At 36.1% G+C, this 26,084-nt stretch overlaps 3 protein-coding genes across 5 annotated transcripts; 1 reads left to right on the forward strand and 2 right to left on the reverse strand.

Annotated features, from left to right (window-relative positions):
* The first annotated feature begins 31 nt into the window (after nucleotides 1–31).
* Nucleotides 32–12,987, forward strand: LOC125663636 (uncharacterized). Of its 2 annotated transcripts, XM_056153021.1 has the most exons (20): nucleotides 32–124; nucleotides 1,622–1,760; nucleotides 2,024–2,284; nucleotides 3,886–3,900; nucleotides 4,516–4,650; nucleotides 5,326–5,455; nucleotides 5,581–5,680; nucleotides 5,776–5,884; nucleotides 5,972–6,064; nucleotides 6,234–6,379; nucleotides 6,483–6,551; nucleotides 6,678–6,762; nucleotides 7,366–7,471; nucleotides 8,099–8,161; nucleotides 9,139–9,229; nucleotides 9,617–9,709; nucleotides 9,857–9,903; nucleotides 10,186–10,352; nucleotides 10,486–10,583; nucleotides 12,248–12,987. In XM_056153021.1, the coding sequence occupies exons 1-20, from the start codon at nucleotides 56–58 to the stop codon at nucleotides 12,401–12,403; spliced, it is 2,172 nt and encodes a 723-aa protein (XP_056008996.1). In that variant the 5' UTR covers nucleotides 32–55; the 3' UTR covers nucleotides 12,404–12,987. The 2 variants fall into 2 exon arrangements, with proteins under 2 accessions (XP_056008996.1, XP_048751885.1); XM_048895928.2 differs by lacking the exon at nucleotides 3,886–3,900.
* Nucleotides 12,984–18,709, reverse strand: LOC125663769 (papilin-like). 2 transcript variants are annotated; one of them, XR_008799711.1, is made up of 3 exons: nucleotides 16,143–16,306; nucleotides 15,511–15,598; nucleotides 12,984–15,241 (listed from the first exon to the last, which is right to left on the reverse strand). XR_008799711.1 is itself a non-coding variant. In XM_048896128.2 (3 exons), the coding sequence occupies exons 1-3, from the start codon at nucleotides 18,583–18,585 to the stop codon at nucleotides 15,063–15,065; spliced, it is 1,437 nt and encodes a 478-aa protein (XP_048752085.2). In that variant the 5' UTR covers nucleotides 18,586–18,709; the 3' UTR covers nucleotides 12,984–15,062. The 2 variants fall into 2 exon arrangements, 1 of the variants encoding a protein (XP_048752085.2); XM_048896128.2 differs by lacking the exon at nucleotides 16,143–16,306 and adding an exon at nucleotides 17,416–18,709.
* On the reverse strand, nucleotides 18,603–24,822 carry LOC130047462 (serine-rich adhesin for platelets-like). The gene is made up of 2 exons (XM_056142625.1): nucleotides 18,916–24,822; nucleotides 18,603–18,650 (listed from the first exon to the last, which is right to left on the reverse strand). The coding sequence occupies exons 1-2, from the start codon at nucleotides 24,820–24,822 to the stop codon at nucleotides 18,603–18,605; spliced, it is 5,955 nt and encodes a 1,984-aa protein (XP_055998600.1).
* Between the last annotated feature and the right edge of the window lie 1,262 nt (nucleotides 24,823–26,084).

Consider the following 26,084-nt stretch of genomic DNA (forward strand, 5'->3'; position numbering starts at 1 on the left):
TAACCAATCACTGTACTCGTTGCGGAAAACACCTTCGCATCAAAATTGTTTACAAATGGCTGCTGGTCCACAGGGTTATCCGAAATGGTTATTAAACTGCAAGCAAAACATCGGCGATTCGAAGGTAATGGACTTAATTCTCAGAAAAATATATATTTCCTCGATTGTTTAATATCTATTGGATGTTTTGAGAAGGGGAAAAGAAGAGCTGTCCCTTATATGGGGATGGTGGTCCAGGGTCTCGCGCTCGTCTAGTGTAGTGCCCCTGTGGATGTGGTCGTATATTTAGTTGAAAGATCATCCGATTTTCCCGTCATACATGTACAGTACCTTCCTTGGCCAAAAGTGAGTTCCCAAAGAAAATGTTCGCCATGTATTTCACCCTAAGCCATCTTTTTTTTCCTCCTTCTTTTCAAAAATATTCCCCCTTAATGAAGTCACTTAATTTGTTTTCAATTTTGATGAAATTAAGCATTGATCTCCAGAAATACTCATAGTTTCCTATCATGATTTTAAAATAATTGATGACCACCTGTGGCAGAGATGAGATGATTTAGAACTCTAGGCCTAATTTTAGACCAACTATTTCTCTCTATATATATTGTCGACTGACCAGTTTTGGTGACCTTAGTGATAAACCACAATTTTCTCATTAATCACTTGGGTTAAGTAAATAAATAATACACCTACCTTTAAAGTAATTAAATTCCTTTACTTTCATCCAAAAATTCCACCTCCATTGGTACATTAATTGAATATATTTTCATAACAAAAAACATTGTCACTTTGTGCTCCTAAAATGGTGACATCACCTATTTCGGTGACCATTGTTAATATAGGTTTGCCAAAAGTTTGTAACTGTTTAACGTATATACAGGAGGAATGTGCAACTAAACGTCAATGAATAAAATAACATGGTGTTACTAAGAATTCTAGACTTTTGGTATACTTTATATTAATTTGAAGGTTTGCTTATAAAAGTAATAAGTAAATGGGCTTATTTTTGGGGCACTCGTGTTGATTTTTTGCATACTCTCCTTCTAGTAGTTCATTTTCGGAAAAAAATTGAAGACATACTCTATATATGTTTGCAAACACTATGGCGAAATTGATGACGCAATCTACACCCAAAAACGACAACGCCCACACGTAAACAAAAGGTCACCGATTATGGTCAGTCACCGAAATAGGACAGTCTACGATATGTATATGTATGTCATTTTTTACCACCACCGCCCACCCAACTCCCAAAAAATCAACTTCATGATTACATTTTTATATCTCTGCAACAGTTGGTTAAAAGATTATTTCATTTTTGACATCAGCTACGTACATTTCTTGGAGACCCAAGATTTTCAACCTTATGGTAAGGGATGTGACCTAATTTCAAGAGGTGTGAATTAGCACTCACTGAAGGAAGGCCAGTTGGAGGAGGGTTAATCTCTTTACATATATGGGAAATGTATAGGATATTGGGTATCAGGAATATACTGTCTTGCTTCACTGTGAACTATAAATGACATAACAATTTTAAACTACCTACTTCCAATTTATTAGGACTGCATGGAATGTTTTTCTGAGGGAGTTACATGATGCTGTAATAATATCTTACATTTGTCAGGACTGGAATGTTTTTCTGAGGGAGTTACATGATGCTGTCCAGCAACAGCTTACAGAGAGCCATGTCCAGTATTTCAGCGACTTGTCAGAACCGGAAAAAGAACTTTTCATGCAGAGAGCAACAAAAGCACTTGAAGGAGGTATGACTTTTAGCACTTGTTATATCTAGGCCTAGTACATCTATCCTGAGTATTATGTACAGTATTGGTTTATGTATCGGAGTTCATTCCATAGTCATGATTAATACACTGTTCCACAGAAGTTTGTGACCTTATGTATTGATAACTAAGCATCTTAGAATTGACAGCCATCTGTTGATATTGCATATCACAATTACATACAAGTTAGTGGTACTATCTTAAACTGAATTACTTTTAAGTATTTTATAACCTTTATTTGACAGGGACCTCATACAATAACTTGATGAAGAAAGTCTCCCTTTTCATGGACCAGAGTCTTAATGAAGAGGTTTCCAGACAGCTGCTAGAGGATTCTCCAATTGACACAAAATCAGACCTAATTATAGAAAATGCAGAGGAGGGGACACTGAGTCTTCTGAAGAAATGGCCAGAAATGAAAGAGAAACTACACGTTTGTTTAAACCAGCCCCTCCCTCCTCCTCTTCGTCAGCTGGCTTGGAGATTACATCTCAGTAACACGAAAGGTTAATATAGTCAATGTCTTTGTGGATCATACTTAAAGCTATGAATCAACTTTTATCTAAACACTGTGGTAATTGAATTGTATTAAGATCCATGGCTTCAATACACACAACAAATCTAATACTCCCTGCAAACAAAGTTCAGAGGGGGGCATACAGGAATCACCTCATCTGTTTGTTTGTAGACATCATCGCCCAGAGTATGTCTTTAACAAGAACAGATTTGATTAAAACTTTGTGTAAATCTTACTATATGAATAATGAAGTTGTGTACCTGCTATTTTGATTGAGAATTTGTAATATTTAAGGGAGTTATGGATATTTTTTTCCAAATTGAGGGAGTGGGGTGTTATGTTGTCATTGTCCAGAGTATATCATAAAAATCATTTATTCTTCAATGAGCAGAAATTCACTATTTCCCACCATCCAATGTGGCCTGCGGGAGTATTAGATAAATCTAGTCTTGTATTGTTGAGCAGGAAAATCACAAGTATAATTTTAATTACATTAAATATGCAGTATAAAAATTTGACAAATGTTTGTGTGTAAAGAACCCAATCAAATTGTGTTTGCTGCATCTGGTTGAGATAATTCTTAGTGATCATAACAGTCATGTCCGTATAGTTTAAACTGAATAAATCAATGTCTAGATTGAGTATAAACATTGTAGAGGCATTGGGTAATCTATATATTTGTCAAATTTACTTACGCAGGAATTTCTTCATCCTTCAATTGTTTATATAATATATCTTCCATACTAGACATTTATTCCTTATATGTCACAACTCTTTTTATTTGGGGGGGTGGGGTGGGGGGGGGTGGGGGTGGGGGTGTATGGATATAGGCTATATCAAGGAATATGTTACAATAAAACAGAAAAGGTTATTAAAGACTGACATAACATTATTGAATGACCCGTCACAATAACTCAGTGGTATAGCATTTGCTTTAATTGTAACCAGAGGGTTGTGAGTTCAAACCGCATTCGTGTCATGCATGTGAGCCCCATTCGTGTCATGCATGTCAAACCTAAGACATTAAAATAGGTTGTGATTGCTCCTTTGCCAAACACTCAGCGTTTAGATGTGAGAATCACGGGTCTTTTAGATATGACCAAAAAATGGAGGTCCCTTGTTGCATCAGGCATTGACATGTAAAGAACCCTCACTGTTATGGGCTTGAGCACTTAGCTTAGGTCTAAATTTGTGGTACTTCACATACAGCTGGTGACATCTCAAAATGAGCGAAGAAATTTCTAAGAGATGTAAAATAAACAAACAACATTGTTGGATGTAAATATTCATGTTTACATGCAAGCTAAACAATGATGAGTGTCTGTATAACTGCAGTCATATGTAAATATAAAATGGTGTAAATGAAATATTTTCAAATTGGTTCACATGACATAGACTGTGAGTTAGATTTGTCAGGACAAGAGAACTATTTGAATCTGTATGGTTTAGACAACTACGGGAATGTTTTAGAGGTTTACAAGTACATAGAATTCAGTGCTGAAATATATGAATATTCAACAACTTATCTGTCAGTATTTATAAATGAAAGCCAATATTTCATACTCTGATGTTGTAATAAACAATTTACAGAACATTTATGGTCATGTAAGTCAGAAAAGTGTTAGACAAGGGAACAGGATACAGATGTATAATATGAATGGATTGCAAATGTTTGGCTGCAGATATTGCACAAGAGGCAAAGGGTGGGTGCAAATTCTGCACAAGGATCAGTGCACCTCAACACCATGCTACATATATACAACAAACATATTAGTTTTCCCCACTTAACTGTACAATTATAATGACTCCTACTGTATGCTTTGCTTTTGTGTTTTATGCCTACAATCACTGTGTAACGCCTGGCATGATTGGCTCACTGTGAGTATTATGTATTGTGGTTTTATGGCATTTTTATTTGGATGTTTTAGTTTAGATCAATGTAGATTGGTAACAGCCAACTTTATCTATATAGAATATGTATGATACATAAGTGATCAAAATCTGTGTTATGTACCAAGTTCTGTTTGTGCAGTATCGTTTAGTAACATGCGAATTGTGCTATATACTGTATATATATGTACTGATTTCTTTTATTTATATGTACTAAGTTTAATTCAGCTAGATATGTGTTTTGTAATTATGTACTTCTCATTTACTTTCACAGAAAGTAGCTTGTACACATTTTGACTTTCAATAACTTTTTGCTTTTGTTTTGCTCAGTGAGAAAACAGTATGTTGACTTGTTGAACACAAACCCAAGGGCTGCTATATCTCAATATGATTATGAGATATCTCAGAAGTGTGAACAACTTATTAAGTCAGAGACAACTCTCAGTGACCTCAGAGGATCTGTGGGTAAGGATTTCTTGTGTACAGGAGATGCAGAAATGTCGCAAGGATGAAATTTGTGTATAGATAAATGCATATATATAACAAAGTAAAGCGTATTATTGTCATTATTGATTATTAGGTTTAAAAAGTAGCAAATCACTGATAAATATTTAATTGATAGAGAATCTGTGCACGTACTGTAATTTCTAAATGGAAGAGATCTTGACTTCAATATCTGATTGATATCAGCTCCTTGATCCACTCCTTTTTTTATATTGTCGATACATAAGTAACATGTGTAGCATCAATTTTTAAAAAAAAAAAGGGGGGGGGGGAGTGGATCAAGAGCTGGCTTTAATCACATTGTCTTAACTTTAGCCACAATTGTAATAAATTGTCTTATTAAACAATTTTTCAAAATTTAATTTTATGCTGTAAATTAGGAAAAGTTTGTGAGGTTTTAATTTCTGCTAACTACTTAATGAGCAGGTATATTCATGGATTTTTAACTCTACTCATTATGGAAATATTCGTATTAAAGGTTTTGTGTTTCCATTGTCATTAATTTTACAAAATTAAACTTGTGAGCAGCTTTTTTTAAAAAGTAGAATAAGCAAGCTTTAGCCCTGACATATTTTTTGTACTTTACCAAATATCTTCATGTACTTAGTGAGCAATATGAATGGTGTTTTGTAACAGGTAATTTCTATGGGATGAAGGCTGTGTTGTCCTATCACCACTCTGCTCAAAAAACTAAGAACAGACTGAGAGACGTGGACCATTTACTGGTTGTTCCATTTATACAGGTGGCTAGTTCAAGTATACCAAGGTAATAAAAAAAGTTATTAGGGCCCTGCCAGATGGTGGGTGCTCTATCTGTCTGTCCCCATTTAATTTAATGATTGCACTGTATATATTTCAAGAAGGATTCATTAAAAACATTTCCAATTGTAGAAAAGAACCTCCAGCTGGAAGAGTTGTGGCCCTTTTGGTGGAGGAGTTTGAAACATTAATGGATGGACGTCCAGGTTTTGTGGAGGACTCTGGTTCTGATGTAAGCTGCATGAAATTGAATTTGTACAGTGCTTTCCAATGAGGAAATGATACATGGATTTACATTTAATTTTAATTGATTATAATTTTTGTCAGATACACAATGAAGAAGTGAGGGCTTTCATTGATAAAGTGGCCACAATGCTCTCTGCCAAGTATCCAGAGTCCGTTAAAAACATTGTGGAAAAGTTCAGCCCTTCAAAAGGTTTGTGCAAAAAACTGGTGCTCATCTAAATAAACTTGTACTTTACAAATTGTAATGGCATTTTAATTCTTGATTTCTATTTTACAGAGAAGATTGTTGCCACAGAAACTGGTAATCAGACATTATTAAGGGAAGGACTGATGGCTATCTGTCGCCCTATGTTAAGAAGTCTGTTTGTTAGTAAGTGTCATAATGCTTGTGAAAGTTAAATTACTGTGAATGCGCTAGTGGTGGAAAATGCATGTATTTGAAATTGAATTTGAATGATCATTTGGTTGGAGAGGTCTTGATAGGACTACACTCTATCTGAAGTATCGGTATTCTAATAAACTTTAATTTTCACTCCCAGCCTACTTAAATCCGGATACCCTCCTGTACGTGTGGGATAACTACATCATTGGACTGGACACTCCAGGTTTCTCCACTGAGTGGCTGGCCATTGTACTGGTCACTATTCTAGGACTTACCAAGGATAAAATCAAAGGGGCAACCTCAGTGAGTGGATTTAGGATGAAGTGAGACGTATACATCAGCTTATTGTGCCATGCACGACAAAAAGTGAAATGTAATGGAAATATGAATTTGTCTTCTTTTGCAGCCTGTTATGTTGGAAAAAATACTGAAAGATGAGAGTTGTAAATTAACCGTGCCACAGATTCAGTATGAGGTAACTGTTATGTTCTCTTGTTTTCTTCGTGCCCTTCCCACATAAAATCAAATTGTGTGGTCACATAGTTTTAGTGCGTACATGTAAATATGTGATACTGGTTTGAACAAAGCATTATTTGGACAGGTCAAGCAGTACTACTACAAGGACCTATATTCCATGCTGACCAGAGATTCAAAAGCAGCCATTCCTGTTCTAGATCCAACACAAGGTAGACATATTGAAAACAGCCCTATGACCTCATAAAAGGCATATATTTCGTGTTTATTCATGTAAGTCATTATAAAGAGGCATGGTGTTAAAGTGTATAAATCATGGTATACTGATAGTTTGTCATGTTAGGCATAAAATAAAATTTATCATATTGGGATTAAATAAAATTCATCATATTAGGCATAAAATAAAATTAATCATATCAGGCATAAAATAAAATCCATCATATTAGGCATGAGATAAATTTTTTGGTGTTCCTACTAACCTGACCAACTCTATATTATACCCTCTACTGTAACATTTTATTTTTTAGACAAATTGTTCAAGAGATTATTGAATGAACCTTATTTTGGAGTTAACAGTTGTACTTTTTTCTGAGAAAATTAAGATTATACCATATGTAGTTGAATTAATAATGAAAGTGAGTCCCTCATTTTCAATATGTTGATATTATGATCAGAATCTTTTTTGTGTATTCTGAAAATAAATTTTGAGATAAAATGCAGTTTATTTCCTACCTACCTTAATTTTGTCTTGTATGTTAGAGAAAACAGAATTTTTTTTATTTGTGGTCTTACATACTATGCACACAAATTGGCAGCTCTTCACCCTCCTTGGAGACACTGGTACAATGATGTCATCCCTCCCTTCACAAAACCTCAGGACCGCAGAAAAGCCCGGGAGGAGAGAGAGGCAGAGAGAGAAAGGTGGGACTTCATTTAAATCAAACTGTGCCACAACATTGTAGACAAACTTTTTCTTTCAAGTGGTACAAATTTCCAAAATGTCCACAAGGTAGTACATTTCAGTCCCAAGCACATGCACATGATACTTTGATAACTTTAATGCACTATAGTAATTTACATGTATGTATCATAAACAATCACAACTTGCAAGTAAAAACAATTTGATGGATATGTATGTCAGAAAATACAATTTGTGCTGATTTCTGAGGTAGGTACATGTATGATGAAATGTTTGAAAATATATAGTTATCTATATAACCTTGCATACAAAAGTATGTCGACAATAAATTATTTTTTTGAAGATTGGAGGAGATCTTTTAAAGTAAATGTTCGTGTGTATCACTAGCTACAAAGTTACAGAATACCAGTATATGTGGAGTACCATGACTTATGTATTTGTATGTGTTCACACACAGGCATCTATGTATGCTTTTATGCTCCACTGCCAGAGGAGGTTCTGTCTCCTGATATTCTTCGAATTATTTGCTCTATTACACTAGCATGAAGAAATCACAGTGTAGATGAGTTATCAAACAATTTCCTGATCAAAGCTGACACCTTATTTTATTTGATGATCTGTGTATTTAGGATGGCACAACAACAGAAAGATGCTGAGACGGCAAGGCGAGACCAGGAAGCCAGAGACAGGAGGTAAGCAGGGGGATATGTGATCAACATGACATACCAGTTATCATTTGGGGGGGATACATTTTTCATACATAGATTATTTATGATTTTGGAGATAACATTGTTTATGGATGTAGAATGGAGACTGGTACAACAGAATCAGATGATTCCCGGTAGACTTCTCTGAAATCATCTGGGGCCTCCATGGCCGAGTGGTTAGAGCATCGCACTCAAAATCACTCGACCTCTCACCTCTGGTCAGCGGGGGTTCGAATCCTGCTCACACTGCTAAGTGAGAAAGTTTCCCAGTTTACTTGCGGAAGGTCGGTGGTCTCTTCCCAGGTACATTGTATCTGGGTTCTCTCTTCCACCAATAAAAAACTAGGTGCCACCAGAAAACTGAAAAATTGTTGAGTGTGGCGGAAAACATCAATCAATCAATCAATCTCTGAAATCATACTGTATGCTATAGAGAGTGCATCGAGATTATTCCTCTGGTTTTGTAGATGACAATGTAGCTCTAGTTTTCACATAACAATGAAAAGCTTGACTTACACTTATATGGTATTGAAATAGGAAGTAAGTATTAAATCACTGTATAATCAAAGATATCCTTCTTTTCGCATCATTGTGTTTAAAGTACAGTGTACTACAAATGGATGTTTGTGCATTTGCTCATTACCTATTTATAATTACTGTTGTCATTTTACAATCAGATACATTTACCCAGCAAACACTATTTATTTTGGTCTAGATATTTTGTATGATGCATTTTTTTTTTGCTTCTGTGTAATTTTCAGTGAAAATTGTAACATTTCAGCAATTTAGGAAACATTCTCCAACACCATTCTTCAAATTACACACAAATTATGAATATTAGTAAGGTTATTCTGTTCAATGTTAGCGATAATGCTCTGCCTTTATTTGCAATACAAGCGAAAATGATGATGAATTTTAGTACCTTGTATTGGTGCTGTTAATGTTTGTCTTTATATTGACAGAGATGAAGAGGAGGAGTACTTGAAGTTGTCTGCCCTTGACAGACAGAGAGTGGAACAGGAGCGAATCAAACTGGAGGAACAGATTCAGGAGGTGTGGACTTGTTTCTGTCAATCTCATCATTACTTCCTGAAAAGTATTATTTGGTGGTTCTGTGGGCAGTTTTTCCATTCATTCATGAACCAAAAATTTAAACAAAGCTACAAAAATACCTTTTATAGACAACAGCTACTTTACTAGTACATATATTGCATTTCGTTAGCTATCAGGTTTCAGTATAGCTGCAGAAGTGTACTTGTAACTTTCTAGCTAGCTACAGATCTATAACATTCTGGGATATCCCAGCTAGCTTCAGTGCAGAATTTCAATCAAAGAAAGTGACTGGTTGTAAAGACCTTAATTCAATATTGACGAGGAGATTCTTCAACTGTCTATCTTTGATAAATAAACTTTACGTGACTACTGACCATATTTGAACAGGAGAGAAGACGAAGAGTGGAGGCAGAGCGACGAGCAGCAGATGAAATTGAAAAGTTGCGACTGGAGATAGCCGGACTTAAGAACCAGAAACCTGTAAGCTTGCACTGCACAGTATAATGGCATCTATAGAGAGATATTGAAAATCATCATCGACTTTGATTTATCTGCTCAAAGAGTGATCTCTTTTTATTTCATCATAGGTAACCTGTGAACACAATTTTATATATTTCTTTCATATAGCCAACACCTGCTTACAGTCCTGCTCCAAGCATATCATCATACATCAGGTATATTGAGCTATTTAAATTTGTTTCATGAAGTTCAGAAAAATATTCATTTCGCATGACGCACGTCAATCTGATTAAAATCAGATCTTTGATGATCTGTTCTCAATATGATATGGCTACACATTAAATCAAGAGTTTATCAAAGATCTGACCCTAAAGAAATCACATGATACGTCTATCAATCAGTTAGAAAGTAACATAGTTATGTAAAACTTAAAAATGGTAGTCATAGTATCTTTAGATGATGAAATGGTATTTTTTTTCAAATTAAATTTTTTCCAGCCGTCAATTACTTGCTCCACCCCCATCAAGAATCTCCACCCAAGCACCACCTCCAGTGGTGGTAGTAAAGGATGTTAGGACCCCCACCCCCGTGCAGACACCAGTGGATCAGAAAAATAAAATTGTGGCAGATTTTCTTACTAGGGTGCTATTTGGGTTGAATAAAGGTTTGCTATAGAGATTCTGTGTATACAGTAAAACACACTTATTTAAAACATGCTACTTGTAATAACAAATTCAGTTGTTTATCATAGGAGCATGACAGATATCTCTACTTCCTCATCTTTTTGTTCTATTCAGTGGCCCATGCAGAAGATCAATATGTGGAGAAGGAAGAACTAGATAGGGCTACGCAGGGATACCTGTTACAAAATGTCAAGGACATAAAACAAGCTCAGGTGAGGCTTAATCAAAAAACAAAAAAACTAACACAAAGATTGATGTAATCAAAAACATATTAGGAATCTGATTTTCCATGTGAGATCCAGTTTTCTCATAGGAGATAGTTTCAAAAGAGTTATGGCATCACCTATATGTGATCTTTTAGTTAATGATAATTTTAAGCCACTTTTTAGAATACATGGCATTGCAAACAAAGAGAGATAATTTCCATGTTTTGTTTTGCCCCATTTGATGTTGGGCCATCTGAGCTGAGGTTTGTGTTTTATGAATGCTCCTTTGAAGTGAAACATTTTGCCGAGGTGAAATTCAGTTTAAAATACATAGTCACTAACTCACTGTTTTGAAATATTAGTGATACATGTATTTAGGTGAAAATGAGAAAAAACACGATTGACTTAATATCACTTATATTTCAAGCCAATTACAATGTATTTTGTTTATCCCGAAACACGAAATCAATATTTGCTCTCCAAAAATCACTAATTTTGAAGGAGAAAGGCAACAAATAGGCATCGTTAGTTGCATTTCTGACTGTCAGAATACTAATCCTGGACGGCTTCATGTGGTACTATTGTTATTATGCGAGTAGCATTTGAACACTCACAGCTGCAGCTAAACTAAGTGATGTCATTTTGACCTCTGACCTATTGCAAAGTAACCCTGGGTTTTGCAAGGGTTACAATGTAGTTTGGTAGCTATATGGCAGTCTTATAATGAAAGTGTTTATATGTCAGTTTTCTAATGATGGATGTGATTGGCTGGAGTATTAATATACAAACAAATAAGAAAGAAAATTGAAGTATCTACCCTACTAACTTAAAAACAAATGATTAGTCACCCCAAAACAAAAACATCACAAGAAACTTGTATGCATGGGGCCACATTGGGACCTTGACTTAATGAAAGGCGAAGATAATGAACAGTGATCAATCTCATAACTCCTATAAGCAATACAAAATAGGGAGTTGGGCAAACAAGGACCCCTGGATATACCAGAGGTGGGGTCAGGTGCCTAGGAGGAGTACGCATTCCCTGTCAACTGGTCACCCACCATCAGTCCTATATCTTGATCAGGTAAATGGAGTTATCCGTAGTCAAAATCAGTGTGCCAAGAATGGTCTAACAATCGGTGTAAAACACGTCAGACAGCATTTGAATATCGCTTTGGTTTGTTGGGTTACCTTTATTGAACAAGTAAATAAGTATCTTAAAACATGAGACATTTATTAACACTGATGATCAAAATGATATTTCAAACACGTTTTAGATTCAGTAAATTTCAGTCGATATCTACTTTACTTGGATTCCATCACATACAATCTAACATTTCAGTAAGCTCTGGAGATTTTAACCCAATTTCATGTGTTGAATTACTGTATTTTTCATTTAGTAATTTTGGGACAGATTTTGCAGAAAAATTCAACCTGATGTTCCCATATTAAAAGACAATCCAATTTTAGAACTTGAACATTTGAACTATCTATATCCTACATTTACTTTAAAAATACCAATCTTCTAGACCGAAAACCCTTGGCTAGTGAGGCGAGGATGTTTAAATACATCATATGGCCTCACTGCACACCTTTATAGTACCATGATGAAAAAGAATTTCTAATAATCTTTCAGTACCAGTAACTTCATTTTTTTTTTGGCTTGATAGAAACAACTGTTTGGTCATCATCTGAAACCTGGGGAGTTTGACAAACTACCTGCCAAGCAACAGCAGGAGAAGAGTGAATCAATGATCAAACTAATGCAGACCTGGAGAGAGGAGAGGCGAGAGAAGGAACTCGCTCAGAACAGAGACGCCTTCTGAGGACTCATTCCAACCCTCAACTTTACCCGTGTAATTCTGCTACTCAGAAGTTCAACCGAGTTATTTATCCAAAACTTTGTGGTCACTTCCCTCTGCTGGTCAGAGATTATGATTTGATAATCCGTCCAAGTGATTGATTGATTCGCATATTTGTCAATACTATTCAGAATACCGTGTTCAAGAATTAACTGTTGTCACCCTTCAGACACCTGTAGTTGTTTCATGGTATGATGTAGGTCACACTTTTCACACACGTAATTTACCGTATAGCAAGTTTTTTCAGCTTGGTGATAAATTTGGCTTATTTTAGCGGTTAGATAGCTTTCCGCTGAAATTTCACTCGCCAAACATGTACCCAAATGCGACGTCAGTAATGGCAAGAGAGACAACTCCTCCTTCTCTGCCAAAATTTATTCCGCTAAAATTTTGAGCAATCAAATCGCCAAATTTTAGACTTGCGGAAAAAACCCACTATACGGTACATGTATTTCCAGGGAATTCTAGACGTTCGCTTTATTTGTGATCAGTGGCTTTATTACATTGAGATTAGATATAGTATATAAAATAAAGGAAGCAAAACAAAACAGGTTTTTTTATTGATAAAACAATCCCTAAAGGTTTTGTGTGACGGTAAGTCAAACTGACATAGTTTTCACCTCAAATTATATGAATATTGCAAGTGCACCAACCAAATGACTCAAATCTAATGTTGGCGTATTTAACAATAGAGAAAAGTGATAATTTTTTCTGAAAATAGTACAGTTTGTGCTTGAAACCTTTTCATTAAACATCAAAAAGAGGATTTTTAAAAAAAATTTAAAGCAACAACTGAGTTTGTGAAGTACAAATGTGATATTAGAAGTAATTATTACATACACAAGCCAAAGAAAATTATATATCAGTACTGACACAAACCTCCTGCAAATGTAAAAACTGTTAATGAATAATTAATTAGGGTATTCATTGCCTGTCTTGCAATTAATGATGAAATACCATAATACCAATTAAATCTTGAATAGAGATTCACTAAATTTAATCAATACGGAAGTACACTGATAATAAGAATACGCTCTGTTTATTAATTTAAATATTGGCACTCTCCTGGAATATAGTGACATAATCAGAAATGAATAAAATTCCAGTCCCTTATGGTAAAATGAGCTTTCTACAAAATACAATAATGTAAATGATATTAAAAGTGTAAACAGTAGAATTTTTATTGGCAGCATCTAACACCATGGCAGGTGAAATATTACAATGCAGTTCCCTATCAGATTAGATGGGAGTTTTTGGCCTACAACACTGGTATTCAATTTGTAGTGTACTGACATTTTCAGAATATTATAGATGAGCTTGATACCCTTGGATATAAAGATAATTTATTTGCAATTTATGCGTATACTTGTTTTCATGTGTTGGTGTAAATTGCTATCATTGCTAAACAATGTATTTTAAGATGCTGTTCAATTGCTGATATTTTTTATGACGCTTATATTTTTGTTGAATTATTGGACATGATCATTTTCAAAATCACTTGTAATACAAACAGTACATAAGTAGGCAAATATGTCATTTCATATTGTATAAGAAGTCTAAACATGTGTGTATAGAGGTTTCATCACATCTGTATGTCTGTGTGTGTGTATAGAGATTTTATCACATCTGTCTGTCTAAATGTCTGTGTGTGTATAGAGGTTTCATTACATCTGTCTGTGTGTATGTATGTGTGTAGAGGTTTATCACATCTGTCTGTCTGTATGTGTGTATAGAGGTTTCATCACATCTGTCTGTGTGTGTATAGAGGTTTCATCACATCTGTCTGTCTGTGTGTATAGAGGTTTCATCACATCTGTCTGTCTGTGTATAGAGGTTTCATCACATCTGTCTGTGTGTGTATAGAGGTTTCATCACATCTGTCTGTGTGTGTATAGAGGTTTCAGCACATCTGTCTGTGTGTGTATAGAGGTTTCATCACATCTGTCTGTGTGTGTATAGAGGTTTCATCACATCTGTCTGTCTATCTGGGTGTGTATAGAGGTGTTTCATCACATCTGTCTGTCTATATGTGTGTGTGTGTATAGAGGTTTCATCACATCTGTATGTGTATATAGAGGTTTCATCATATCTGTGTATGTGTGTATAGAGGTTTCATCACATCTGTCTGTCTGTGTGTGTGTATAGAGATTTTATCACATCTGTCTGTGTGTGTATAGAGGTTTCATTACATCTGTCTGTCTGTCTGTGTGTGTGTATAGAGGTTTCATTACATCTGTCTGTCTGTCTGTGTGTGTGTATAGAGGTTTCATCACATCTGTCTGTCTGTCTGTGTGTGTAGACAAATGAAGATTGCCCTTCGGCTATTTTGGCCAAGACAGACAAAATTTCACATATATGTATATAGTAATCATAACCTAAGGATAATACCTACTGATTTAACGGTTAGTAGGTCAATGAACTATCACATGAAATGGTGGTGGTGGGAGGGGGTGAGGTAATTTGGTTTGTCCAAATAAGACAGTTCTTAACAGCTGAAGCTTATATATTTACCTTCATATATAATACAGAAATTGACATGTTTCCAATAATACACAAAATGATAAAATAACAGAAAATATCATATATAACAATATTCTTGGCATTATTTTTGTAATACTAGACGTTAAAGACATTGAAATTGTACAGCTGTCCATTGACCATTTCCTCGACACGTGACAAACATGGATGCCACTGGCACATTGGGACTTTTGCCTTGAATACAGTTGTATTTCACTTGCGATCCAACATGCATCAAACAATCAACTGCATTAGCATTTGCTACTATTGGGGGTGATTTGCAATCTGTAATTAAAAGGGAAAATTAATTATATACAAAATGAAGACAATCACCTTGCTCATTTATTTACTTTAAAATAAAACTCATCAAAATTACTGAATAAATATATTAAGACTAAGAGGTATCGTTTAGTAAATGAGAGCCAATGTATTTTAGTCGCACAAAGAATGTTTAATCGTGAGAAGGGACAGCCAAAAGAGATATTCAAATGAAACGAGCTTCATAAAACAATTAACTACATATGTAAATAATTTAAAAAGAAGTTGATACTCACTAACAACAATGCATGCTGCTTGGTTGTGCAACTCTACACATTGTTCCTGTTGTCTGCATATTTTATTTTTACAGTGTTCCAACATAGTCTGCCAGAAGAAACAGGAATTATAAATAATCTTAGGAGGACTGAGTAACTATTTGCGAGGACTGAGTAACTATTTGCGAAAGTAGGATTTTGAATCTATATTATTATAGCGAACCTCCAGGATCATAAAAAACAGTTCTTTATCATATCGAATTAAATTTTCCTATCGGGGTGGAATAAATATCACTTTGCAATAAGAGTGAATTTTAAGTGTGTTCGCTATAAGCATGTGTTACTGTATTTTTGTACTACATACCATAGAAAGACACTTAGCGGATACAAGGTCAAATTAAAAAAATATACACCGCACTAAAATGACTAATGACATGAACAAGTAGATAAATCCTAGGGGTGACATGTCGATTTCTCAGAACAAATGAAAAAGTTTTACTAAGAATACAAATTCTTGCAACTAGAACTTTTTCATTTGTCCAGAGAAAGGGACATGATGCAGGTCGTCAATAGGATTTCTCTACTTATATATATATACATCGTATATAGCACAGAAAATTTCACTTTATTTGGATACCCACTTCCGCACTTACCCGGGGTTGAACTCACGACCTGTGGAACCAAATCTCTTAGCAGCGTGTAACCAGCGCACTAGACCGCTCGACTATCTAGGCAAGTCTACTAAACTTGCTTTCGATGACGATGGAATTCTCGCCACGCTGTCACACGCTGCACGGTCATTGAGAATGGAAATGGGATACAGTTATTTAACGTATATTTAAAAGGATCATACATGATACACATTGCATTCGAAATATTTTATATAAAGCACGGAAATAGCAATTAACTCTTAAATGAAGATAACTGCCCTAAGTGAAGATATATTTAATATAAAGCGCAGAAATATATATATATATATATATATATATATATATATATATATATATATAGACACAGTAAAACTCGAATATAGCGTACGAACATGGATATAGCAAAATTACGGCTATAGCGAAGTGATATCAATTTCCCTGGCAAATTCTTTATATATTCTTTATAAAAATCTGCGTCTATAACGAACACGGATATAGCGAATTTACGGATATAACGAAGTAAATTCCCCTTGAATTAAAAATGAACGTAATGATCACCTTATATAATGATTTTTTTTTTCATTTTAAACTCGTTATGATTTTTAACAATCGCTTTCCATTGCCATAAAGGATCTACACTTATTACAAAATTTCTGTTTGTATTTTTTCAAAAGAGGTTGTTAACGCAAAACAATACTTACATGTACACATGTATACGTTTAGCAAATATATTGTCAGTGTTGTTTACTATTCTCGTTAATTAAATTTGAAGTTTGATTGCATTTATTTTATCTTACACTCCTACTTTCTTTGTGTAAAACAACAAGTAAATGACAACTGCGATAGACTGTTTGTACATGTATGTATTGCACATAATTTTGTTGACATTTTTCTTTCGACATGTTCTTGCGTAACTTAATAATCCATCAAGATGAATTATCATATATAAATCAGTGTGTATATTTCTTGTATAAAAATATTTCTTCTCGAAAATATATCGGCTTAATTTCTCTTAGAGACAATACAAACGCAAGTATCGATTGCTGCTTTCTTATACAACTGAGATACATGTAGAGCAAATCAGTTTTATAACAAATTCGTCATATTTGAATTATGAATTCGCTATAAACGTATAACGAATTGCGCTTATAGCAAATTTTTGTAGAGTGTCCGCAGAAATTCGTTATATCATACCGGTAGTTTTACTGTATATATATATATATATATATATATATATATATATATATATATATGGATCCCTACAAAACATACAAACCTTTGGCCATTGCTCTTTACGGGTAAACACACTTGATTTCCTTTTTTCTAAACCAACGTCAACAGATGTAGCTGAATTTAACTGGCATGTCTTTTGGTCTTTAAGAAGGTTTACAGAATGACAATCTGTTGTTTTTAAACATTCCATAACACACATATGAAGACCAAATCCGTACAGTTCCATTATGGTATACCCTGATAAAATAACATCAACATACACACTCACTGTTTTGTGTTTCACAGATATTTGAGTGGGAACAAGGTCAGATTCTTTAAGCAAAGGTACTGTCAACATTTGTGTGGTCGACCAATGATCAGACATCAAAGAGTGGGTGCTCTCTTTGGAGAGAGTGCTTGGAAATAATGTAGAGGAAATGACTTCGGTTTTGTCATCAATTGTACTTCCCAAAACATTCAGATTTATCGTGGTCTTTGTATTTTCACTGTATGTTTCTTTGGTTGTGATGGTTGTGATGGCTGAAGACACCTGTTTTGTTGTCCAGTCGTGTGAATCACTAGTCGAGGTAACCAAACTCAAGGTAGTAGTGTCATGTTCAGTTGTCTCCCCATTGATATTTTCTGCTGAAGTACTGGCATCTTCAGTGGGTTGTAATGAGGTTTGAAAATGAATGCTAGAATCTGTCGATAATTTGACATCTTCAACTTCTGTGACCTTTGAACTTAAAACAGTTACAGAACTTGCTGTACTTTCTCCAGTAACTGTATCACTCGTGGGAGTACTGCTATAAACAAATTCTATTCCACTATTTTTAGAAGTTATGTCTTTGACATAGTCCAGATTGGATGATGTTATTTCAATCTGGGTCATCATATCAGTTGGTGAGCTTTGATCAGATGATGATATAGCTTCCGTTAACGCGCTGGTTCCAACACTTGTTGCATCAGTTGTAGAGTTCAAAGAGTCTGCCTCTACTTTTCTCATCTCATTACTTGTACTATATCCTGCTGATGATTGCATGTCAACCGATGTATCAGTCTCAGTTACGCCACTTGATATAGAGGTGGTTTCATGACTAATGGTAACGCTATCAGAAAAAATCATATTATTTGCGTCATTTTCTGTGATAACGGGAGCTGTGCCAGTTCCATATTCATTGTCTACTCCGTTACCTGTTGATGTGCTTCGACGACTGGATGCTTCTACCTTCATCGTTGTGTCAGAGGAGTTCACATCATTTCCAGTAACATTATTACTATCAGAGCTGCTGTTGGTATCTACAGAAATATTCACGGAAGATGTGGTAAAATAATCAGTTTCATTTCTATCTTCTGGATTCTCATCACGTAGAGTCATGATATCATTTGATGAATGTGTGGTGATTGAAGCTGAAGATTGTAATTCAGTTTCAGTAGTGATTCTAGTATTTGGTATAACGGCAGTGCTTCTGTAGTTTGTTGAAGAAGTCGTATCACTTATATTAGGCGATGAATTGACTTCATTTGTATCACTTGTACCAACTGAAGGTAGCCCATTCCTAACTGGATCAGTTGAAAGGTTCATTTCATATCCATTGTTATTGCTACCTAATGACGTTATTTCAGTTCCAACTTCCAAACCAGTAGGTGATGTAACATCATTCCCAACACGGGTGGAAGCTGAATATAGAGCACCCGAATCTGTAGATAACTTAATTTCATCTGCAACATCGACACTGATGGAGGATGGAACATCCACAATCTGCGTTATATCATTTCTAAGGCTAGTAATGACTGCAGTTGCAATACTGGTAGTGACTGAAGGTGTAAAACTGACAGACTGTGATGGAGCACTAGAGTCGATCAAAGTCGTAATTTCATATTCTTCAGCAGAAAAGACCGAGGATATTCGGTGAAAAGAAGTTGATGTCATAATTTCATTCTCAATATTAGTATCCACAGAGGATAAGCTTGCATCAGTGGATGAAATCATTATATCTTCAGAGTTAATACCACTTTCAGAGGATACTGCTTTCTCTTCTGTTAATGTTCGCACTGGTTCTGTCGGTATTGCTGTTGTCACGGTTTCCGCTGTTGCTGATGTTTCTCCTGGCTCCATTGGTGTTGCTATTGTGATGTTTTCAATTATTGTTGATGTTTCTCCTGAATCTGTTGGTATTGCTGTTGTCATGGTTTCTTCTATTGTTGATACTCGTCCTGGCTCTGTCTGTATTGTTGTTGTCATTGTTTTCCCTTCTATTGTCGCTTCTCCTGAATCTGTCGGTATTGCTGTTGTCACGGTTTCCGCTGTTGCTGATGTTTCTCCTGAATCTGTCGGTATTGCTGTTGTCACGGTTTCCGCTGTTGCTGATGTTTCTCCTGGCTCTGTTGGTGTTGCTATTGTGATGTTTTCAATTATTGTTGATGTTTCTCCTGAATCTGTTGATATTGCTGTTGTCATGGTTTCCTCTGTTGTTGATGCTCGTTCAGGCTCTGTTTGCATTGCTGTTGCCATGATTTCCGCTGCTATTGATGTTCCTCCTGAATCTGTCGGTATTGCTGTCACCATGGTTTCCTCTGTTGTTGAAGCTCGTCCTGGTTCTGCTGGTATTGCTGTTGTCATTGTTTCTTCTGTTTTTGCTGCTGTCACCATTATCTCTGATGTCGATGTTCGCCTAGGCTCTGTTGGTATTGCTGTTGTCATGGTTTCAGCTGTTATTGATGTACCTCCTGAATCTGTTGGTATTGCTGTTGCCATGGTTTCTTCTATTGTTGATACTCGTCCTGGCTCTGTCTGTATTGCTGTTGACACGGTTTCCGCTGTTGTTAAAGCTCGTTCAGGCTCTTTTGGTATTGTTGTAGTCATGGTTTTTGCTGTTGGTGATATTCCTCCTGGATCTGTTGGTATTGCTGTTGTCATGGTTTCTTCTATTGTTGATACTCGTCCTGGCTCTGTCTGTATTGTTGTTGTCATTGTTTTCCCTTCTATTGTTGCTTCTCCTGAATCTGTCTGTATTGCTGTTGTTATGGTTTCCAGTGCTGTTGATGCTCCTCCTGGCTCTGGTGGTATTGCTACTGTCCTGTTTTCCATTGTTGTTGATGCTTCTCCTGACTCTGTCGAAATTGCTGTTACCATGGTTTCTTCTATTTTTGATACTTGTCCTGGCTCTGTCGGTATTGCTGTTATTGATGTTTCTGAATCTGTTGGTATTGCTGTTGACATGGTTTCCCCTCTTGCTGAAGCTCGTTCAGGTTCTGTTGTTATTGTTGTTGTCATGGTTTTTGCTGTTGGTAATATTCCTCCTGAATCTGTTGGTATTACTGTTGTCATGGTTTCCTCTGTTATTGCTGTTGTCATTGTTTCCCCTGTTGTTGATGCTCGTCCTGGCTGTGTTGGTATTGCTGTTGTCATGGTTATCTCTGATTTTGATGTTCGTCCATGCTCTATTGGTATTGCTGTTGTCATGGTTTCTTCTGTTGTTGATGTTCGTACTGGCTCTGTTAGAACTGCTGTTGCCTGTCCTGGCTCTGTTGGTCCTTCTGTTGTCATAGTTTTCTTTGTTAACGTTTGTCCTGCCATTGTTGGTCTTGCTGTTGTTGTGGTCACCTCTGTTATTTCTGTTTTCGTATCTTCTTTTATTCCATATGTTGGTGTAGATATTACTGTTATAGATGTTGTTGCTCTTGGTTCTGCTGGTGATCCAATTGTTAATGCTGTTGTTTCTTGTAATGGTGTTGGAACAATTTCTGCTCCTGTTGGTATCAATGTTCTCTCTGATTCTGTAGATTGTTGTTTTACTTCTGTTGTGAAGGTCGATTGTGATTCTGATGTCATTGTGTCTGTAACTGGTGTTGATCCTGTCCTGTGTGTAAATGGTGTTGTTTTTTGTGTTTCTGTTCCTACTATTGGTATGTCTGTTCTATCCACTTCAGAATATTTTGATTCTGTCATCAATGTGGTTACTCCTGATATTCTTGTTTCTCCTGTCATTTCAGTTACTGGTGGTGCCAGTGTTTCTATAGATTTTGTATTAGTTATTGTTGCTCTCAGGGGTGATGTTACCATTTCTATCATATTTTCTGTTACAATTTCTGTTGTGTTTGTTTCTGACACATTTTCAAAGAATACAATTTCTGTTTCAACTGAAGGTGATATAGATTGAGTGTCTGTTGTCTGTTTCTCCGTAAATATTGCTGATTCTGATAATGTTGTTTTAGGTATTGATGATGACAGCATTTGTGATTTTGCAGTTCCTGCTCCCTCTGTTATTGATAAGATTCTTTGTGATGCTGTTTCTGTCGATATGTGCATTGATTCTGCTTGTGTCGTTGGCAGGGATTCTGAGTTGGTGGTAATCGATGATGATGATATAAATCTTACTGTTGATGTTGAGGTTCCTGCTTCCTTTGTTGTCGATAAAATTTCTGGTGAGAATGTCTCTGTTGATATTTGTATTCTTTCTGCTTGTGTTGTTGATGGAAATTCTGAATTGGTTGTAACTGATGATAGAAGTGATGTAAATTTTACTGTCGGTGTTGTGCTTCCTGCTTCCTTTGTTGTGGATAAACTTCCTGGTGAGACTGTCTCTGTTGTTATATGTATTCTTTCTGCATGTGTTGATGGCGGAAATTCTGAGTTTGTTGTAATTGATGATGGTGATGATGATACAATTTTTGCTGTTGTTTTTGTGGTTCCTATTTTATTTGTTGTTGACAAAGTTCCTAGTGGTGATGCCTCTGTTGATATTTGCACTGATTCCACTTGTGTCGTTGGTGGTGATTCTGAGTTTGTAGTAATTGATGATGACGATGTAGTGTTTGATGTTGGCGTTATATTTCCTATTTCCTCTGTGGTTGATAAGGTTCCTGATGGAGATGCCTTTGTAGATATGTGTAATAATTCTGCTTGTGTCGTTGGCGTAGATTCTGAGTTTCGGGTAATTGAAGATAATGATGATGACGACGATGATGATGATGGTGTAATTTTTACTGTTGTCGTTGTGGCTCCTGCTTCCTTTGTTGTTGATAAAGTTCCTGGTGATGTCTCTGTTGATATGTGTATTGTTTCTGATTGTGTTGATGACAGGGATCCTGGGTTTGTTATAATTGATGGTGATGCTGATGTAATTCTTGCTGTTGGTGTTGTGTTTACTGTTCTCTTTGTTGTTGATAACATCACTGGTTGTGTTGTTGATGCGGTAATTGATGATAATGATGATGATGATGATGCAAGTTTTGCTGTTTGTGTTGTGGTTACTGTTCTTGTGGTTGTTGATAACATCACTGGTGATGATGTCTCTGTCGATCTGTGCATTGATTCCTCTTGTGTCGTTGGCGGTGATTCAGAGTTGGCAGTAATCAATGATGCCGGTGTAATTTTCGATGTTGGCGTTGTGGTTTCTACTTCCTGTGTTGTTGATAAGGTTTCTGATGATGTCTCTGTCAATATATGTATTTTTTCTGCTTGTGTCGTTGGCGGGGATTCTGGGTTTGATGTAATTGATGATGGTGATGATGATACAATATTTGCTGTTGGTGTTATGCTTGATGTACTTTTGGTTGTTGATAACATCACTGGTGTTTCTATCGATATGTGAATTGATTCTGCTTGTGTCATTGGCAGGGATTCTGAGCTCGTAATAATTGATGATTTTGTATTTGCTATTAGTGTTGTGGCTCCTGAATCCTTTCTTGTTGATAACATTGCTGGTGATGAAGTCTCTGTTGATATGTGCATTGATTCTGATGATATTGGTAATGGGGAGTCAGAGATTGTTCTAATTGTCGATGATGATGATGATGTTAACAAAGCTGATTTTCCTGATTCTCTTGTTGATAACGCCAGTCCTGCTTCTGTTGATGCTTCAAACATGTATTCCAACTCTGTTGTAACTGTTTTTGGATTATCTTCTAATGTCAGTACTGTTCTGGCATCTGTAGCTTTTGATTCTGTTGTTACTACTTTCTTTTGAGTTGTTCCTGATGAAGATGATACAGTTCCAGCATTAGTTGATATTACTATTGATTGTGTATCTGTCGTTCCCTTCATTTTAGTGGTCAACCCATTTCCGGCTTCTGTTGATGATTGTGTTAGTTTGTTGTCTGCTGCTGATCTTGGCCCAGTTGTTGTTTCTCTTGATAATATTGCAAGTTTATTGTCTGTTGTAACTGATTCTTCATCTGCTATTACCTCTGTTGATACTATCATTTGCTTGTCTGCTGTTGTTTTTATTAGTCCATGCTCTGTTATTTTTTCTGAGTAACCAATATTTTGTGAAGCTGATACAAGTCCTGAGTCCGTTACTCCTAGTGATAATTTCATCTCCCCTGATGTTGTATTTGATAAATCTATTATTTCTGATGAAGTATTTTCTGGCGGTATTATCCCGGGTTCTCTTGTTGTAGACGATGTTTGTGTTTTTTCTCTTCCAGTCAAGGTTGATCCTTGTTCAAATGCTGTTGATAAAGTTCTTAATTCTGATATTGTTGATGCTATTGCTTCAGTTCCTTCTGATGAAGAGGAGGAAGTGCCACTTTCTGTTTGTGTATCTAATGATATTGCTTCAGCTCCTATTGATGAAGAGTAGAAGGTGCTTCTTTCTTTTTGTGTATCTAATGCTATTGCTTCAGCTCCTACTGACGAAGAGAAGGAGTTGATTCTTTCTGTTTGTGTATCTAATGATATTGTTTCAGCTCCTATTGATGAAGAGGAGGAGGTGCCTCTTTTTGTTTGTGTATCTGATGATATTGCTTCAGCTCCTATTGATGAAGAGGTGCTTCTTTCTGTTTGTGTGTCTGATGATATTGTTTCAGTTCCTATTGATGAAGGGGTGCTTCTTTCTGTTTGTGTGTCTGATGATATTGTTTCAGCTCCTATGGATGAAAAGTAGGAGGTGTCTCTTTCTGTTTGTGTATCTGGTAATATTGCTTCAGCTCCTATTGATGAAGAGGAGGTGCGTCTTTCTGTTTGTGTATCTGATGATATTGTTTCAGATCCTACTGATGAAGAGGAGGTGCTTTTTTCTGTTTGTGTGTCTGATGATATTGTTTCAGCTCCTACTGATGAAGAGGAGGAGGTGCCTCTTTCTGTTTGTGTATCTGATGTTATTGTTTCAGCTCCTACTGATGAAGAGGAGGAGGTGCCTCTTTCTGTTTGTGTATCTGATGATATTGTTTCAGCTCCTACGGATGAAGAGGGGGTGTTTCTTTCTGTTTGTGTATCTAATGATATTGTTTCAGCTCCTACTGATGAAGAGGAGGTGCTTCTTTCTGTTTGTGTGTCTGATGATATTGTTTCAGCTCCTACTGATAATGAGGAGGTGCTTTTTTCTGTTTGTGTATCTGATGATATTGTTTCAGTTCCTACGGATGAAGAGGTGCTTCTTTCTGTTTGTGTGTCTGATGATATTGTTTCATCTACTATGGATGAAGAGTAGGAGGTGCTTCTTTCTGTTTGTGTATCTATTAGCATTGCTTCAGCTCCTACGGATGACGAGGAGGAAATGCTTCTTTCTGTTTGTGTATCTGATGATATTGTTTCAGCTCCTACTGATGAAGAGGATGTGCTTCTTTCTGTTTGTGAATCTGATGATATTGTTCCAGCTCCTACGGATGAAGAGGAGGAGGTGCCTCTTTCTGTTTGTGTATCTGATGATATTGTTTCAGCTCCTACTGATGAAGAGGAGGTGCTTCTTTCTGTTTGTGAATCTGATGATATTGTTTCAGCTCCTACGGATGAAGAGGAGGAGGTGCGTCTTTCTGTTTGTGTATCTGATGATATTGTTTCAGCTCCTACTGATGAAGAGGAGGTGCTTCTTTCTGTTTGTGTATCTGATGTTATTGTTTCAGTTCCTATTGATAATGAGGAGGTGTTTTTTTCTGTTTGTGTATCTGATGATATTGTTTCAGTTCCTACCGATGAAGAGGTGCTTCTTTCTGTTTGTGTATCTGATGATATTGTTTCAGCTCCCACGGATGAAGAGGAGAAGGTGCTTATTTCTGTTTGTGTATCTATTAGTATTGCTTCAGCTCCTACTGATAAAGAGGATGAGGTGCTTTTTTCTGTTTGTGTATCTAATGATATTTTTTCAGCTCCTACAGATGAAGAGGAGGAGGTGCGTCTTTCTGTTTGTGTATCTGATGTTATTGTTTCAGCTTCTATTGATAATGAGGAGGTGTCTCTTTCTGTTTGTGTATCTGATGATATTGCTTCAGCTCCTACTGATGAAGACGAGGAGGTGCCTCTTTCTGTTTTTGTATCTAATGATATTGCTTCAGCTCCTATTGATGACGAGGAAGAGGTGCCTCTTTCTGTTTGTGTATCTGATGTTATTGTTTCAGCTCCTATTGATGAAGAGGAGGTGCCTCTTTCTGTTTTTGTATCTAATGATATTGCTTCAGCTCCTATTGATGACGAGGAGGAGGTGCCTCTTTCTGTTTGTGTATCTGATGTTATTGTTTCAGCTCCTATTGATGAAGAGGAGGTGCTTCTTTCTGTTTGTGTATCTGATGATATTATTTCAGCTCCTACTGATGAAGAGGTGCTTCTTTCTTTATGTGTACCTGATGATAATCTTTCATTTGCTGTGACTGATACTTCTCTGAGTGTTGTAGAATGGAGTGACGTTGATGATTCTGTCATCTTTTTTGTCTCTGTTTCTGCAGATGTTACTTCCAATGGATTAACAGTTAATTTCTGAGTTGTTCCTTTTTCTGCGTGTTGTGTTACTCCGA

Source organism: Ostrea edulis, chromosome 1 (assembly GCF_947568905.1).
Source record: "Ostrea edulis chromosome 1, xbOstEdul1.1, whole genome shotgun sequence".
Taxonomy (NCBI): Eukaryota; Metazoa; Mollusca; class Bivalvia; order Ostreida; family Ostreidae; genus Ostrea; species Ostrea edulis.

What these genes read in the sequence shown, in the direction of transcription:
- LOC125663636 (XM_056153021.1), top strand. Translation starts at nt 56, where the DNA reads ATGGCTGCTGGTCCACAGGGTTATCCGAAATGGTTATTAAACTGCAAG. An exon ending in TGGAGGACTCTGGTTCTGAT is followed by an intron (nt 5,681 to 5,775) that starts GTAAGCTGCATG and finishes AATTTTTGTCAG; the next exon opens with ATACACAATGAAGAAGTGAG. An exon ending in GTTAAGAAGTCTGTTTGTTA is followed by an intron (nt 6,065 to 6,233) that starts GTAAGTGTCATA and finishes TTTCACTCCCAG; the next exon opens with CCTACTTAAATCCGGATACC.
- LOC125663769 (XM_048896128.2), bottom strand. Translation starts at nt 18,585, where the DNA reads ATGAAGGTAGAAGCATCCAGTCGTCGAAGCACATCAACAGGTAACGGA. An exon ending in GTAAAGAGCAATGGCCAAAG is followed by an intron (nt 15,599 to 17,415) that starts GTTTGTATGTTT and finishes TTCTTCTGGCAG; the next exon opens with ACTATGTTGGAACACTGTAA. An exon ending in AGCAGCATGCATTGTTGTTA is followed by an intron (nt 15,242 to 15,510) that starts GTGAGTATCAAC and finishes TTTTAATTACAG; the next exon opens with ATTGCAAATCACCCCCAATA.
- LOC130047462 (XM_056142625.1), bottom strand. Translation starts at nt 24,822, where the DNA reads ATGCTAATAGATACACAAACAGAAAGAAGCACCTCCTACTCTTCATCC. An exon ending in TGAACCTTTCAACTGATCCA is followed by an intron (nt 18,651 to 18,915) that starts GTTAGGAATGGG and finishes ATATTTCTGTAG; the next exon opens with ATACCAACAGCAGCTCTGAT.